The 17,134-nt window shown below is 35.1% G+C and overlaps 1 protein-coding gene and 1 long non-coding RNA gene across 2 annotated transcripts; one reads left to right on the forward strand and one right to left on the reverse strand.

Annotated features, from left to right (window-relative positions):
• Positions 1–567: 567 nt before the first annotated feature.
• Positions 568–4,879, forward strand: LOC133853954 (receptor-like protein 14). The gene is made up of 2 exons (XM_062289974.1): positions 568–931; positions 1,891–4,879. The coding sequence occupies exons 1-2, from the start codon at positions 568–570 to the stop codon at positions 4,812–4,814; spliced, it is 3,288 nt and encodes a 1,095-aa protein (XP_062145958.1). The 3' UTR covers positions 4,815–4,879.
• A 1,791-nt stretch (positions 4,880–6,670) lies between these two features.
• LOC133853794 (uncharacterized) lies at positions 6,671–7,944 on the reverse strand. The gene is made up of 3 exons (XR_009896742.1): positions 7,714–7,944; positions 7,414–7,538; positions 6,671–7,304 (listed from the first exon to the last, which is right to left on the reverse strand). It is a non-coding gene; the product is annotated as an uncharacterized LOC133853794 (long non-coding RNA).
• Between the last annotated feature and the right edge of the window lie 9,190 nt (positions 7,945–17,134).

A 17,134-nucleotide genomic window follows, 5' to 3' on the forward strand; every position in this document is an offset into this window, starting at 1 on the left:
ATTTTGCCAAACGCTTAACTGCGTTTTTAAAAATTATTTTTTTAAATCGCACATTTAAAAATCATTATTTTAAATTCCACTTTTTAAAATTACAATTACAAAGAGACTCTAATTCAAATTCAATGCAACGTGAAGACGGAATAGGTGTAACTAACTAACCAATCTGTCTCGATCAGTTCCCCCACCTGCATCGACATTTAAAGCTTTTACGTGCTTCTTGGTTTGGGGTATTCGGTACGTCATAATTTCAAGTTTAGAAACGAAGCAGCTGCAATTTCGAAAAATTAAGAAAAATAAAAGGAAACCAAAAGTACTACGTACGTTGTTCATAAATGTAGTAATTTCCAAGCAATTTCCAATACACATTACTGCTCCCCACAAAAGTACTACGTACGTTCTTCATAAATGTTGTAATTTGCAAGCAATTTCCAATACACATTACTGCTCCCCACAAAATGCGCGCGTGGACTAATATTTTCAAGACTTGCCAACAATATTGCATTTTATATATATATATATAAAGGCAGTTTCCATAGTTGCATCGATCAGAATAGAATCACTTTAGAAATGGAGACTTCTTGTTTTGCTAAAAATGTCATTTTTGTTTGGGCTTTGGCTTTCATCGCTTCATCCCCTTTGGCTTGTGTTAAAGCAGCTGGATGCACCAAAGAACAGACGAGAGCTCTCTTGGAGATCAAGAACGCCACAAATGCTTCTTCCCTTGCGGGCTGGGACGGAAGGAATTGTTGTGAAGTGGATGGAATCATTTGTGATGGTATTGCTGGAGGAGTTGGGGCAATATATTGGGAAGGGGAGTACAACGACGCTTCATCAAGAAGTACATGGTATCCAAATGTAACCTTGTTCACCTTATTTGATGAACTCCAAGACTTACACCTTCGTTACATGCAAATTGGAGGAAGGCTTGAAGGTACGTGAGAACTCTTACTTTCCTCTTTTTTCTTTTCTAATCCCATAATAATTTGTTCAGCTTCATTTAATTTTATTTGCTCAATTCATTTTGGCTAATTCCTGAAATTCTAAATGACTCTTAATTCATACCTTGAGATCTTGCAGAGAATCCTACCTTCAAAGAGTTTCACATAATTCATAATATATCAGTCATAATATTTTCTAACCTCAATATTAGGTTGTTCATTATTTTGATGCCTTCTAAGCATATACATAATAGGGATAATTGCACCGTTGGTCCCTGTGGTATACCATAATTATTTTTCACTCCCTATGGTTTAAAAAGTTCATGGGAGGTCCTCGTGATATGCAATAATTACAAATCGATCCCTGACGTCAAATTCTGTTAAAATTTTTAACAGATTCTGTCAAATGCCACGTCAGCGCCACATGTCGTCATCTTAATGGTGACACGTGGCGCTGACATGTCTAATTTTAATAAAATAATATAAATTTATTAAAAAATAAATAAAAAATACTTATTTTTTTTTTAAAAAAAAACAAAAATGGGGAAAGGGGGTGGCCTGGCCACCCCCAAAAAGGGTGGCCAGGCCATCCCCTGCAGCTTTTTTTTTTTTTTTGAATTTTTTTTTGAATTTTTTTATAAAAAAAATAAGTATTTTTATTTATTTTTTAATAAATTTATATTTTTTTTATTACAATAGACACGTGTCGCCATCTTATTGGCGACACATGGCGCTGTCGTGGCATTTGACAGAATCTGTTAAAAATTTTAACAGAATTTGACGACAGGGTTCAATTTGTAATTATTGCATATCACGAGGACCTCCTATGAACTTTTTAAACCATAGGGAGTGAAAAATAATTATGGTATACCACAGGGACCAACGGTGCAATTATCCCTACATAATATCCTACATTGGAACTCATTTTTCACACTCGATCACTTTGATGCAGCTTTTTGCGAACTGAAGGGATTACAATATCTGAAGTATTTGAATCTTAAGGATAATATACTGGAAGGCGTTATTCCCTCTTGTCTTGGGATGATTGGAAACCTTGAAGTACTTCGTCTATCAAATAATCGTCTTTATGGTAATCTACCTTCGTCAATATTCTCCAACCAAAGCAAGATTGAGTATTTCGATGTTTCGGCCAATCAATTAGATGGGGTTTTATCATTTTCTACTTTTGCCAATGCTTCAAGTCTCCAAGAGCTTGATCTTTGGAGTAATCGCTTTCATGGTAATCTACCTCCATCACTATTCTCCAAACAAAGCAAGATTGAGAGGTTTGATGTTTCGGACAATCAATTAGATGGGGTTTTATCATTTTCTACTTTTGCCAATGCTTCAAGTCTCCAATACCTTGATCTTTCGGGAAATCGCTTTCATGGTAATCTACCTCAATCAATATTCTCCAACCAAAGCAAGATTGTGTTTTTCGATGTTTCGGACAATCAATTAGATGGGGTTTTATCATCTTCTACTTTTGCCAATGCTTCAAGTCTCCAATACATTGATCTTTCGAGTAATCGCTTTCATGGTAATCTACCTCCATCACTATTCTCCAAACAAAGCAAGATTCAGTCATTTTATGTTTCGGCCAATCAATTAGATGGGGTTTTATCATTTTCTACTTTTGCCAATGCTTCAAGTCTCCAACACCTTGATCTTTCGAGTAATCTCTTTCGTGGTAATCTACCTCCATCACTATTCTCCAAACAATGCAAGATTCAGTCATTTGATGTTTCGGCTAATCAATTAGATGGGGTTTTATCATTTTCTACTTTTGCCAATGCTTCAAGTCTCCAATACCTTGATCTTTCGAGTAATCGCTTTCATGGCAATCTGCCTTCAACAATATTCTCCAAACAAAACAATATTAAGTTGTTTGATGTTTCGGCCAATCAATTAGATGGGGTTTTATCATTTTCTACTTTTGCCAATACTTCAAGTCTCCAAGACCTTGATCTTTCGAGTAATCGCTTTCATGGCAATCTGCCTTCAACAATATTCTCCAAACAAAACAATATTAAGTTGTTTGATGTTTCGGCCAATCAATTAGATGGGGTTTTATCATTTTCTACTTTTGCCAATGCTTCAAGTCTCCAAGACCTTGATCTTTCGAGTAATCTCTTTCGTGGTAATCTACCTTCATCAATATTCTCCAAACAAAGCAAGATTCAGTCGTTTTATGTTTCGGCCAATCAATTAGATGGGGTTTTATCATTTTCTACTTTTGCCAATGCTTCAAGTCTCCGATTCCTTGATCTTTCAAGCAACTGCAATTTGGAAATTGAAACTGAATCTCCCTCATGGGTTCCAACCTTTCAGCTAAATTCTCTGAACTTGGCGAATTGTAGCCTCAACAAGAAGAATGGTCACGTTCTCCCAAGCTTTATCACCACCCAAGTTGCCTTGGACTCGCTAGACTTGTCTCACAACTTAATAAAGGGAAGCATACCTTGTCAGTTGCTATTCAACACGAGTATCACAGGTTTATCCTTGAGAAGTAACAAAATTGATGGTTCACTTTTTCTTGGTTGCTTTGCTAATCGAACTTCATCACTTCAATTATTCGACATGTCTGATAATAATGTCAAAGGTTCTCTTCCCAAAAATATTGGAGATCTTCTTCCAGACTTATCCCATGTTGACATGTCCTCAAATGCATTAGAAGGCTTCATTCCTTGGTCTTTTGGTAATCTGCATTTGGAAGCATTAGACCTTTCTAATAACATGCTCTCAGGGACAATACCGCAAAGTTTGACTAGAGATGGCACCCCACTGGTATATCTAAATCTATCAAACAATACATTGAAAGGAGAAATGCTCCCAAGGGACGCCAACATGACAAGCTTGGAGTGCTTGCAACTCGGCGGCAATCAATTTCAAGGAATGATCTCACCCGCAATATCAAACAGCCCCTCTCTACTAATCCTAGATATTCGAAACAATAACTTGTCTGGTAATATTCCAAAGTGGTTGTATGATCATCCTCGCTTGGTGCAAGTTCTTTTAAGTGGAAATCGCTTTGAAGGTCACCTACTCCGAAGAATGTGTCAAATGGAAAGTTTGCAAGTTTTCGATATCTCTGATAATCATATTTCGGGAGGTATTCCCTCCTGCCTTGATAACATTACATTCTGGAAGAAGAGTTCTCCAAGCTCTAATGGCTCAAACTCTTTCATGGAAAAGGGTCCGCTGTTTTCCCTGGCACATCCAACGGGACTAGAGCCTAAATTCGAAATTAAAACAGACTTGCGAGTAAAACACGAGGTACATGCTTACAAAGGTATCCCACTCTCAATGATGACTATAATTGACATGTCATCAAACCAATTGACAGGTAACATTCCTTTTGAAATGGGAGAATTGTCGCAGCTTCGGTCCTTGAACTTGTCGAATAATTTTCTAACTGGCCCGATTCCAAATTCTTTTCGAAACTTGAAAAACATGGAGAGCTTGGATCTTTCCCACAACAAGTTGAGTGGGAGAATCCCTTTTGAATTTGTTGAAATGACTTCTTTATCAGTATTTAGTGTTGCCTATAACAATCTTTTTGGAAGAGTCCCATTTGAGCGGCAGTTCTCAACTTTCGAGTCGCAATGCTATGATGGAAATCCAGATCTATGTGGAGACCCTTTGCCGAGAAACTGCTCAACTACAAACCAACTTGAACCTGGACATGAGGAAGAAAAGGAAGAGACTAGAATAATCGATAGCCCTTTATTCTTCTATGCATTTGTTGCTGTCTCTTATGCATTCGGATTTTGGGTTTTCTTTGGGATCCTAATCTTTAACAAGAATTGGAGGCATATTTATTTTAGAGCTGTTGACAGAATTATTGAGTCATGTTTTGAAATGCTCTATCGGTGATTCACAATATATATATATATACTTCAAATTAATGCTTATCTTCAATAAAGATGTTGTATTGCGAAGTGATTCTAGCTTACACTTAGAAGTAGTTGTGTACAAGTTGCAAGGGTTCTAGAATTTCATTATGGCCTGAAATTTCATTTTCATGGGAATTGTTGCACCTTAAAGAATTTGAAATCAATTTAGCTTAGTTTTGATTTTGTTAGGAATTGTTGTCGATGGAAGAATTATGGTAAATGCTTTGCTACATTTTTCCAAACCTGACATCCAAAGTTCGCCATGACCTCAACTACACATTTTTTAAGAGGCAAACCAAAATTATCTTTACAAAAAAAAGCTATTGAAAACCACACATTTTTTGTTTTTGTTTATCAAGGTGAATTTTTAGGAGACACGCTAACACAGGCCTCTCTGTTGATGCACAAAGCCTATTATGACTTGGTATTGCAGCCACAGAACTTGCTTTGGCCTCACTGTATGAAGATCCCAAATCACAAGTACTACTTGAATTAGAGTCACAATAATGCTCATGCACCTTGTTCATCTGATCAATCAACGAGTGCCTTAAATCTATACCAACTGCTGAAGTTTTGCAATGATTTATACCAAAGAAGTAAGGCATTACCACCGGTGAATTTGGAGTGCTCAAACCATCTTCTTCCAAATTATCTTAGACAAAATGCTATAGGCCAAGTTTTCAAAAATACGGGAATATGCTTCCAGAATTGAATGCCCAACATCCTACAAGAATTGAGAAAGGCAGATTAATTAAGAATCTTTTAAATGGGAGAGTTTAATTAGCTTGGGATGAGTATCTTGGATAATGGCCAGCACGGGCATTTCAAGTAAGACATTTTCTATGATTGATTTGGCAGCCTTGAACACTTGATGTGCCACTCTTCCTTGGTGAAGCAATTTCTTTCTAGATTGATTTAGCAAAACAGGGTCGAGCCATTTGCACCATTTTGTTTAGCAGGAACTAACTCAACCATATAGTTGGTCGGGGAGAGTAACCAGTCCATTTCTCTTTGCCATTTGCTCTTCCTTTCTTTAGGCGGTGGTTCTAATTTTCACAACTCCCCAAACAATTATTATATTCTAAATAGTTAAGAGAAAAAGTAATTATTCTCATAGGTCACATTATAAAAACAAAAGTAGTTTTCTAAGGAATAGTTAGGGCTCCAAGTTAATCATAGAAGAGAAATGATCATGCATTATATGCTACCCACAAGAAGGAAAAAGTAAATAAATAAATATTGATAACATAAATATTATTATGAAAATGGAATTCTACGTGGAGCAAATATTAATATTAGAATATAATATGGTAGAATATTTTCTTTATGTTAGAATATATGTTATGATTTGATACTTACCTTATAGAATAATTATTTTTTAGAGGATTGATTGTAATTGACGGTAATCAAATCAAATAATTTGATTACCATATTTATTTTTATTTCCACCTTTACGGTTGTAATATTTTCTATTTAAGCATGATGAAATAATGAGAAGGTATGCAAAAAATTAATCTCAAACTTTGTGTTTGAAAAGGTTTATGTTCCTTTTAACAAATCTAAAGAGTATAGGTTTCCTCAAAACCTAACAAATTATCTCATTAAGGGTGCGTTTGGAATTGCAATTTCATAGACAATAAGTGCGATTTTAAACTAAATCTCAGAATATAAATCGTTTGGGAACTGCGTTTTTAAAAATTGCGATTTGAAAACGCAGAAAATCTACTATTTCAAATCGCAGGTAAGATGATGCTTTTTTTAAAACGCAGAATTTTAAAGGCTAATTTGCGATTTTAAATGCTAAACTGCGATTTTGCCAAACACTTAACTGCGTTTTTAAAAATCACTTTTTTTAAATCGCACATTTTAAAATCGTGATTTTAAATCGCACTTTTTGAAATCGCAAACCCAAACAGACTCTAAGTATTTGTAAAATCATTCACGTTACAGACTCCCACTAGAAAGATTATTCACAAGATTGATGAGTTTTAGCAGATAGAGGCTGAGGGCATAAATTTTTAACAAGGGCAATCCTGCACAGGGCAGCCCTTGCAACTAGGGCTATCAAAATGGGTTCGCATGTCGGGTTCGAGTCAACTCGTTTGACCCGTGAACCCGTTAAGGGTCAACCCTAACACGATCCGTTTAACTAAAAAGGTTAGACTCTTTAACCCTAACACGATCCACTTAAATAACAAGTTGACACGACACGACCCGTTTGACCCATTATATAATAAAGTCTATAAAAATAAAAATAAAAACACAAATTTAAACTAAAAAAAATCTATAATAACCTACTTGCAGCAACTACAGCCGGAGGGCATCTAAACTTCATACTAGGTGGTGGCTGAGGAGCTGTTGCCACGAGAGGGAGAACACGGCTCACTGCTTTGTAGGTCTTGCCAATTGGGCAGTTTCTTGTTTCTAACCCAGCATTTCCCAGTGCCTCGTGTTTTGATACATTTCCTTTCTGCATGGTTGATCAGAAACAAAAAGAAGTCTCGGTCAGGTTTGCAACATGTAATTAATTATTTATTTGAAATTGAGAGCATAGGGCATGATTCATTAAGCATTTTTACATATTCTTCTGTGAGTTGCCGGATTGGACCGTTGCTTGTCAAATTATTTCCTCTACATTGATGCTTGTCACAACTTTCAAGTGAGGTTTATAGAATGACACTGATGCAATATCTCAAACAATTATCTGTATAAGATGAAATTATGAATTAATTTCCTAAACTGGATATTCGAATCCCATAACAGAATTTATTATCCCACAGCACCAATGCATTGGTTAACAAACCCTTGTGCAATTTTTCCCAAAATCACTTCCTTTTTCAGAATAAAATGTTGGCCTAGGCAAAGGGATGTAAATCTACCTCAGAAGAGGGTTCCCTCTTGCTGGACGGCTCAGACTTCTTCTGCTTCTTCCACTTCTCAGAGAAGTTAACAAAGCCAAATGGCTCTCCCAGTCCAAATGCTGACAAACTTATGGTGGCTGCTTTTGTTGCTAAAGGGTTGAACTGAGGTGTATTAGAGGATAAACCTCAGCAACAAGTTAACCACTCATCAGCATCAACAAAAAAGCCATCTACTCCTCTTACGAAGCAATTTACTTGCAAAGAAGATGAAATATGACAAAAAGGATAGTAATGTAGTTAGCAATAATGGACTTCTGGGTGCTACCTAAATAGTTACAGTGAAAAATTACTTTTGAAGCAACAAAAACTTTGCAGGTCAAGCACAAAATTGACACAACTAAGATCTATGCTATATAAATTACAGAAGAAGACGTTACCGGTGACACTCAAATGAAAAAATAATGAAGTTAAAAATATCATTAAATACTAATTGCTATCCTCAATATGAAAGCAGTAATGTTTGATTCTTCTTCTCAAATTAGATTTGATATGATCTTTTGTTGACCAGTTCACAAAAATTCTAATTCTATTCAATTCATGGCTTTGAATAGAATTTGAATTCACCATTTTTTTCTTTCTCCAAGCACATGAATTGGGCTAAACAAATTCCATTTCAATTAATTTTGTCCAATTCATGGGTTTCCAAATGGTATGTCAATGACACAAACCAGCAACTTCTTGTAACAGAGATTCATAAACCAGCAAACTAGGAAGCAACAAACACCTGAGTTCTGCTAGCCAGAAAAATAAAAAATAAATAAATAAATTAAAAATTAAAAATTAAAATTAAAAACCTAATTATTTGCATCATGCTGGACACAGCTCAAAACTCATAATAACATGATTATTTTTCCCAGTCTACCTTCAAGCTGGACACAGCTCAAAACTCATAATAACATGAATAACTGTTTTATAAAGTTTCCAAAAGGGAACAATGTCACCATTATGGTTATCACAATCTCAGAAACTTCTTGAAGCCCTGTATCCAATGAATTATTAATCAAACAGCTCAATGCCTCCATTAATAAATTACTATGATTTGGCCAACTGCCAACTTATGTTTCAACACAGAGAACAGGGTGCAGTATACATACATAGAAAAACAGCCATATATTTGTCAAACGCAATGAGACACTAATGACATGTAGATGTACGACTTAAAATAACATACATATTTTCTGGTGTCAATGAGCTTTAACCCAAAAAACATATCTTTTTCATGCAAGAATAAAGTGAACACTGTGGTCATGGGTTCTAGACTCAATAGGGGGTGCGTGTGGATGTGATGTAGGAGATACCCATGAAAATAGATCTGTTTGTGCTAGAGACATATTTCAAGATAAAAAAGAGAGTAAAAAAGATCAAAATCACTGCCCAGAGGCTGGTCTTCTAGGCTATACAGCAAGGGGAAAAGAAATAAAATAAGTTTCTCTACTGAGAATTATCAAAGATTAGCTACAACAATTAAAGCACACTCTTCTAGCTTCGAAAATCTAATAAAAACTACATCCTAATCCTTGAAAATAATAAAAAGTCTCAGCCAGCCAAAATAACCTAGATAAAGTCAAACACACACACACACACACATATGAGTAATGCTATATGCAAAACTCCTATGCCCCTCTTATCCTCCCAAATGTGACATGGCTTTAAAGTCACTATTGGATCAACCCTAATTTGAGTTGCTCTTGTATACTTTTTGTAGTTGGGCTGCGTCCGTCAACGCTTTTTTATAAAATTACTGTACTTACCAATTTTATTTTATTTTGGATGAATTAATCATCAAGTATTCACGTTAAACAACATCAGCTTGCAAAACTGTCTAGCACGAAAGAGTGCCAATCACTTAAGTATTCACAATATCCATACAACCTAAAACTTTTGCAGCAAACAGACCACCACGAATGCAAAATCCTCAAGTATTGACTGAAACAGAAAGGCTCTGAAGTACTGATAGTAAGAACTCGATCATTACAAGCTTGAAATAAGCGATTTTCAGGACCAAGAGAAAATTTTCATGCAAACAATAATCTGAATTATGTAAAAAAAAAAAATCGAAAGAATTATTAACTCAACACCAATTTAGACTCTGTGACTGTGAGATACAGAATATCAATAGGATAAAAAACTAAAGAAAATGAACGACAAAGTTGGAAATCAAAAGCTCATGCAGATACATAACAAACCAATTCATACAAATTCGAGCAAAAATCAAGCATCTGAGAGAATTCACATGAAAAAATCATCGTCAATATAATGCCACGACAAAAAGAAAAAAGACTATGAAACAATTCCCAAAAGTCGACAATTTTGGGAGTGTAAAGAATCAAATCAACAGCAAACTCGAAAACCCATTTCTTGAAAAGGGAATTAAAGATGGAAATGAGGGAATTTAAGGGAGAAAAATGAATAGAAAACGAAGACTGGGGGTGTTTGGTGCGAGAGAAAATTACCCGAAAGTCGACCAGAGAGAATCCCAACGAGAAAGGTAGATTCTGGAAAGTCGTGTGGGGGCCACAGACGCGTGCGCATTTGACATCCTGTATGATCGGGATGTCAACCAGGCCCTCCGAGCCAGACTTATGCCACTGGGCTAACCTGCACTACTTTGATTTCACCAGTTGGGCTGTCCCGCATAATGGGCTCAGCTGAAACCCCGCCCCTTGTCCCCAGGCCTTTTGACAAACCAAGCCTCGAAAGGACTTCATTTGAGGAAACAGCCTTCCCCCCCAACCGCCGAGTGTTTCGGGATACATATGCATGACTTCCAGATTCTGCCGAAGGAAACAAAACTTGGGCAATTTTTCGTATTGAAATGCCACCCAATTAGTATTTGCCTCCTTCATTTTTAAGAAGTTGATCTAAGATATGATGAATTTAAATGATTTTTTTTTTAATTTTAAAAAAAAAATTATTTCTATACTCATTTCTTTAATTTAAGATATGGATTAATTTTCATCTTTTTGGTTGAATAGGATTTTTTTTTTTCTTAAAATAGTTTTTCTTTTTTAAGATAGTAAACAATTTCTCGAATTTGAAATTTTCATTCTTGCATGCACTATTTTTTGCAGTTCATTCTCCACGGCCACCGGATTTTGCCATAATTTGCTACCGACATCCACCGGAATCCATCGTCGGTTGCCAATCGCCACAACCGGAGATTGCTGAAATTCGTATGGTGTTCGCTAAAAATTGCCAACCACTTTTTACAGTCACCAAATTTTCATACAAGCCAACCGATAACACATTTTTTACGCCGAAACAAATGAAAGCTTTAAATGCATTTAGTTTCATGGCCTTCTTCAAGGATTGCTTGACTAGCACCGTAAAGAGTTTAGTAGAAAAACAAATCGTTAATGCTTCTGCCACTTAGACAAAGTTAATTAGCATGATTTTCAAGCTTTGCTAGGCACCACTTTCCCATTATGATCTCTAACCACAGCTGAAATATTATCGACTTTTTTTTTTTTTATTTTTTATTTTTTTTTTTTATGAAGAATCAAAGGCTACAAGGTAACGCTGCCACGGATGAGTTGAGAGGACTGACCTAATCCCTAAAGTTAAATAATTAACAATTAATTTAAAGTGTTACTGCCAATTTTTATTTTTTTGAGATGAATGTTACTACTATATATATCTTAAACACGAGTTTAAGCAGCAAAAATTTGGGTTATGTATTTTTTTTTTTTGAAAAAATAATAATAATCTAACCACATATGTCATCATAATCCGATCATCTACTTATAACCATTACATTTTTTTATTTTTTCTAATTGAATGAGGAAAGGATTATAATGGCGGATCATTTCCACATTTGATCCCAAAGGAAGAAGAAGTGGACGATCCTATTAATGAAACAGGAGTGAGTTCCCAACAGTAGACCCAAACCAAACTAAAACATCGCTAAAATATTTAAAAATTGTAGGAAATTGGTCAAACAAATGATCCGGTCCTTTCAGAGGGCCGCACAATGTGGTTTTAAAAGTGAAAATAAAACAGATTAAGACAAGCCTATCTGTATCCCCACTTGAGACCTGCAACAACCACCAAAAGATGGCTGGAACAGTAAAAATGCTGTTAGAATTTTAAAATAGGACGGCAGGAAAGAGAGATACTAACACAATTTCAAATACAGTAGTTTCCCCTAAAGGAAAGCAATAACCCAAGTAACAAAAAAAAAAAAAAAACAACACAAATCCAGTTGAAGGGAGGGGCTGGGGTCGCCAGTGGCAGCGTGTGAAGACCACACGCCATAACTGGAAGACCTCTCTCCAGCTGTGATCACAAGGGGCTGCCGTGAACTGCCAACTACAGGGCCGAGGGAAAGTTGGAGGGAGAAGCGTGACCACCATGCCCCGGAAAGGGAGACAAACTCCCTAGCGCGTGTATGTCATGCTGTAATAAGTGGAAGTCTGGAGAAAATGCGGCGAGTGTCAGTGGAAGCGGAAGACACCGGCGAACCCAGTCGAGAGGCACGTGTCGTACAAAAATTGACGGAGGAACATAAATCTAAATCCAAAAATTTCAATCCAAGAATCGAGCCAAAAATCGTAGTAGACACGGTGGAGGAAGGGCATGTTCGGTGATAGCTATGTTGATGGGAAGGAAAGCATTTTAAATACCTCGAAGGAGGTGGATAGGGCAAGAGCAAGCTCCAAAAAGATAAAGGTCTCAGCCGAGGCGTTAACAGAAGGAAGCAAGGGGAGGAGAGAAGGAGAAAAGGGAGACGATGGGGAAGGAAGCATAGAGCTTCTCCCTCCCATGGTCACTACAAAAAAATTTGCATTTAGTGATGTGTCTACAGTAATCAACTTTTTGACACGTCACTAATTAATGATGTGCACTACCCCTTCCTCCCCTCCCCCCCAAAAAAAAAGCATTTAGTAACGTGTCTGCAGTAACCTAAATTTTTGCCCTATTACTAAATAGTGACGTGTCAAAGATTGACACGTTGAGTGTGTGCATATATATATATATATAGAGTTAAATTTAAATTTAAGTTTTTAGTGATGTAACAAAATTTAATACGTCACTAATTAGTGACGTGTCATTTGACATGCTACTAATTATTGACGTGTCAAAATAACACGTCACTAATTGTCAAAGTGGCATGTCAAGAATTAGTGCCATGCCAAATTGGAATGTCACTAATTCTTGAATGGCACATCACTATTTTAGTGACGTGCTAATTCGCGATATTGGGGATTTAAAATGCTTAATCTCGTGCAATTTTCAGGTTTTAAGTTCTTTTTGCCTAAATTTGTAAGTCTTTTTAAAAAAATAAAATAAAACAAAATATAAAATATTAAGTTTTTGACGAGTCAAAAATGGCACGTCACTAAATCCCCATTGGTGACGAGGTGATTAGTAACAAGTCACTAAAAAATTTAGTGACGTGTCAGACCACCAAACAAGTCACTAAAACTCTGTCACTAATTTTACTTTATTTTTTAAAATTTTTTATTTTTAGTGGGTGTATGGACGGTAGGTTTTTTCCAGATAAAGTGACGGTTTAGAAAGAAGGAGGAGAGAAGTTTCCAAAAAATATAACCATTACAAAATATAAAAGTGAACTGTACCCAACTTCCTTTGAAATCGAGAACGCATGGTGTGCGTGCTTTTAAGGATGTAATCGAGCTGTGCTGAGTCGAGTTTGAAGATTTCGAGACTTGCTCGTTTATGAGTCGAGTTTAAATAGTCGAGCTCGAATTCGAGCCGAGCTATAAAATGTGTATTCAAGCTCAACTCGTTTAAAACTCAGGCGAGCTCGAGCTTGAGCTCGCGATTGTAGAGAATGATATTCGAGTTGAGCCGAGCCGAGTTACTCGACAAGCTCAGCTCAGCTAGAATTCAAGGTAGACTATTAAATTTTTCAATGTATGATCAAAGCGGAGTTCAAGCCCGAGTTTGTGAATAACCTCCAAATAACTATTAATAACTTAATATGTTAGTTTAACATAGTAAATACTATTATCAAAATATTATATTTAATATTTAATAGAATATTTACTTAGATAGTGTACTATATGCTTATTTAGTGTGTGCGTGTATATATATATATATATATAAAATGACCAATAAACTATAGTTAACTACTATATATATATATATATATATATATATATCGGGTAACATATAGTTAATTACATTTACTTAGTATATGTTAATAAATTAGATAATATGTTAGTTTATGAACTAATTACTTAGTATGTTAACTAATATACACAAACATATATATATATATATATATATATATATATATATATATATATATATATATTAAGTAACATATATAACATATATTATTTAATTACTAATATACATACTTAAATTTATATAACTCATTTTTAGTAATATATAAGAGATATAAACGAGCTAACGAGTCGGGCGAGCGATCTAATTGAGCTTTAAACGAGCTGAGCTCGTGAGCCCTTATCGTGTTTTGTCAAGCGAGTCGGGTGTGTATCACTTACAGATCGAGCAGGCTTCTACAGTAACGAGCGAGTTTCTACAGTATTGAGTTTGAGTTCGAATCGGGCTAAACCGAGCGGTTATTGGGCGGGTTGTCGAACGGACTGGTTTATTTACATTCCTAGGTACTTTGAAAAGAAAATCTAATATTAATTGTTTCTCCTACCGTACAAAAGCCTATTTAAAAGAATTACAAAACGGAGACTTAATTGCCAGTTATCAAATTGGGTCTTGAGGAATAATTTTAAGTTTATATTTATATTCGCACCATTTTTGACACAACACATTTTAAAGTCATGATAGCCATGAATTCATCAGAACTCTGCAGTTAAGCGTGCTTTTGCAAGATATATATCAAGACGGGTGACCTCCTAAAAAGTCTGGTCCAAAAAAATAAAAAACGAATAATATTGTGTTGTTGGGGTGAGTCGTTACACAAATAAGATTTGAGAGGATCTTAATCCGTGGGCCTCCTCTATTTCTTTCGTCACACATCAACATCAGTACTTTTCTCGGATTCACGGCATAAATCACAGGGGTCATGAAAAGGGATTAGACGACTATGCAATTTAGATATGAACTACGTTTGGACAAATTTTCTAATTGAATTTTTGGTGAGTGTTAGTGCTTCCCCAATCTAGACATATATATATGAACTACTTTTGAATAATGTTTTACGTGCTTCTTGATTTGCACAAAATGGAGACTTTTGTCCTCAAGGAGTAGATCAATCGGCTAGGGATCACGCCTTATATAGCGGAGGTCACTAGTTTGAATTCTTTTTCCCCTCTAGTGTGGACATGTTAAAAAAAAAAAAAAGGCTTAATTGCCAATTGTGAAATTGGTTCTTGAGGCATAATTTCAAGTTTAAAATGTAGTTACAATTTTCAAGAAAGAAAGAAAAAGAAAAGAAGAAAAATGCTCAAATTATGTGTAGCTGACTAAAGTTAATGTAGACAGTAGAACCCAATGGAAGTTGATGGTATCACCTTTTTCATTTGAATACTTGCAATTAAGTAAGTCTCCCTTCTTTTTCTTTTTCATTTTTTTTTTTCAAACCATGAAGCACGCCTAAGCTTAATTAATTTACCCAAAAGTAGTTCATATTTATATATGCTAGCTCATAACCCGAATTATGAGCAAGATTCTTCATTATAATTTAATTCTAAAATTTAAACACATCTTGAAAATCAAAGAATTTAAAGTTTGAGATAATTGCACTACTGGTCCATGAGGTATGCCATAATTACCAATCACTCCCTATGGTTTAAAAAGTTCATGGGAGGTTCTTATGTTAAACTATAATTACAAATCGATCACTAGAATCAAATTCCGTTAAAAATTTTGACAGATTCTGTTAAATGTCAAGTCAGCACCATATCAAACCAATAAGATGGCGACACGTGTCTATTTTAATAAAAAAATAAATAAATTTATTAAAAAATAAACAAATAAACTTATTTAATAAAAAAGGAAGGGGTGGCCTACTGGGTGGCCCAGCCACCCCTTCCCTTTTCTGTTTTTTTTTTTCTTAATAAATTTATATATTTTTTTATTCAAATGGACTTGTGTCGCCATCTTATTGGTTTGATGTGGCACTGACGTGGTATTTAACAGAATCTGTCAAACTTTTTAACAGAATTTGACTTCAGGGATCGATTTGTAATTATAGGTTACCACAATGACCTTCCATTAACTTTTAAAACCATAGGGAGTGATTCGTAATTATGGCATATCTCAGGGACCAGTGGTACAATTATCCCTTAAAGTTTTAGGAGTTTTTTAAAGAGAAAAATCATATTTAGTTCTTAGGTTTTCAATTGATTTGGATTTAGTCATTGAGTTTTCAATTTTAAGAATATGATCCTTAGGTTTTGTCCAAGTTTAAAATATGTCACTCTATTACTTTAGTATCAAAGTTAATAGTTTGTCCGCACATCAACACCCCCAATGCAATGCCACATCAGCAAATACCAAGTCGTTGTCTCCAAGGGGTAGTTTAATCGGCTGGAGACCATGCCTCATGAAACGGAAGTCACTAGTTCGAATTTCTCCTCCTCCCTCTTGTGTGGACATGTCAAAAAAAAAGTACCAAGTCGGCATTCATATAAAAAAAATTAAAAGCCCCACAAAAACTAATCGATCTAACCGTGAAACTTTAAAAAAAAAAAAATAAAACACAAAATCTAATAACCTAAAGAGCAACCCCTCAATAACATTTTTTTTTTTCATGAATGATTTGGCACTTGCTACTTGCTAATATGACATTGCATTCGAGGGTTAACATGGATGCTAGCTTGTTAAATGAGATATGTGTGACATGTTAACTTTGACAATAAAGTGACAGAATGACCTATTTTAAACTTTGGCAAAACTTAAGGATTGTATTATTGAAATTAAAAACTCAATGACTAAATCCAAATCAAGTGAAAACCTAGGGACTAGATATAATTTTTCCCTTTTTTAAATAGCCAAAAGTAACAATTTGGATTGCTGCAATACTAAGGGTGCGTTTAGGATTGCGATTTTGGAGACAATAAGTGCGATTTTAAACTAAATCGCAAAACTAAATCGGTTGGTTACTAAGTTTTTAAAAATTGAGATTTTAAAACGCAGAAAATATGTCTTTTCAAATCGCTAAGTAAGATGATGTTTTTTTTGAAAATACGAAATTTTAAAGGTTAATTTGCGATTTTAAAGGCTAAACTACGATTTTGCCAAACACTTAATTGTAATTTTTAAATATCACTTTTTCAAATCGCACATTTTAAATTATACTTTTTGAAATCACAAATTCGAACGGACCTTAATTATTACAAGACAGTAGTGCTTCTCCCACCTAGACATTTAAATATACTAGTTTTGGCTAAAGCTTCTACGTGCTTCTTGATTTGGGGTCTTGGATCAT

The sequence above is a fragment of the Alnus glutinosa genome, chromosome 13 (assembly GCF_958979055.1).
Source record: "Alnus glutinosa chromosome 13, dhAlnGlut1.1, whole genome shotgun sequence".
NCBI classification, from domain to species: domain Eukaryota; kingdom Viridiplantae; phylum Streptophyta; class Magnoliopsida; order Fagales; family Betulaceae; genus Alnus; species Alnus glutinosa.

Bases quoted from the DNA above. Each gene is read 5' to 3' on its own strand.
- LOC133853954 (XM_062289974.1), top strand. From the start codon at position 568: ATGGAGACTTCTTGTTTTGCTAAAAATGTCATTTTTGTTTGGGCTTTG. The intron at 932-1,890 runs GTACGTGAGAAC...ACTTTGATGCAG, and splicing joins AATTGGAGGAAGGCTTGAAG to CTTTTTGCGAACTGAAGGGA.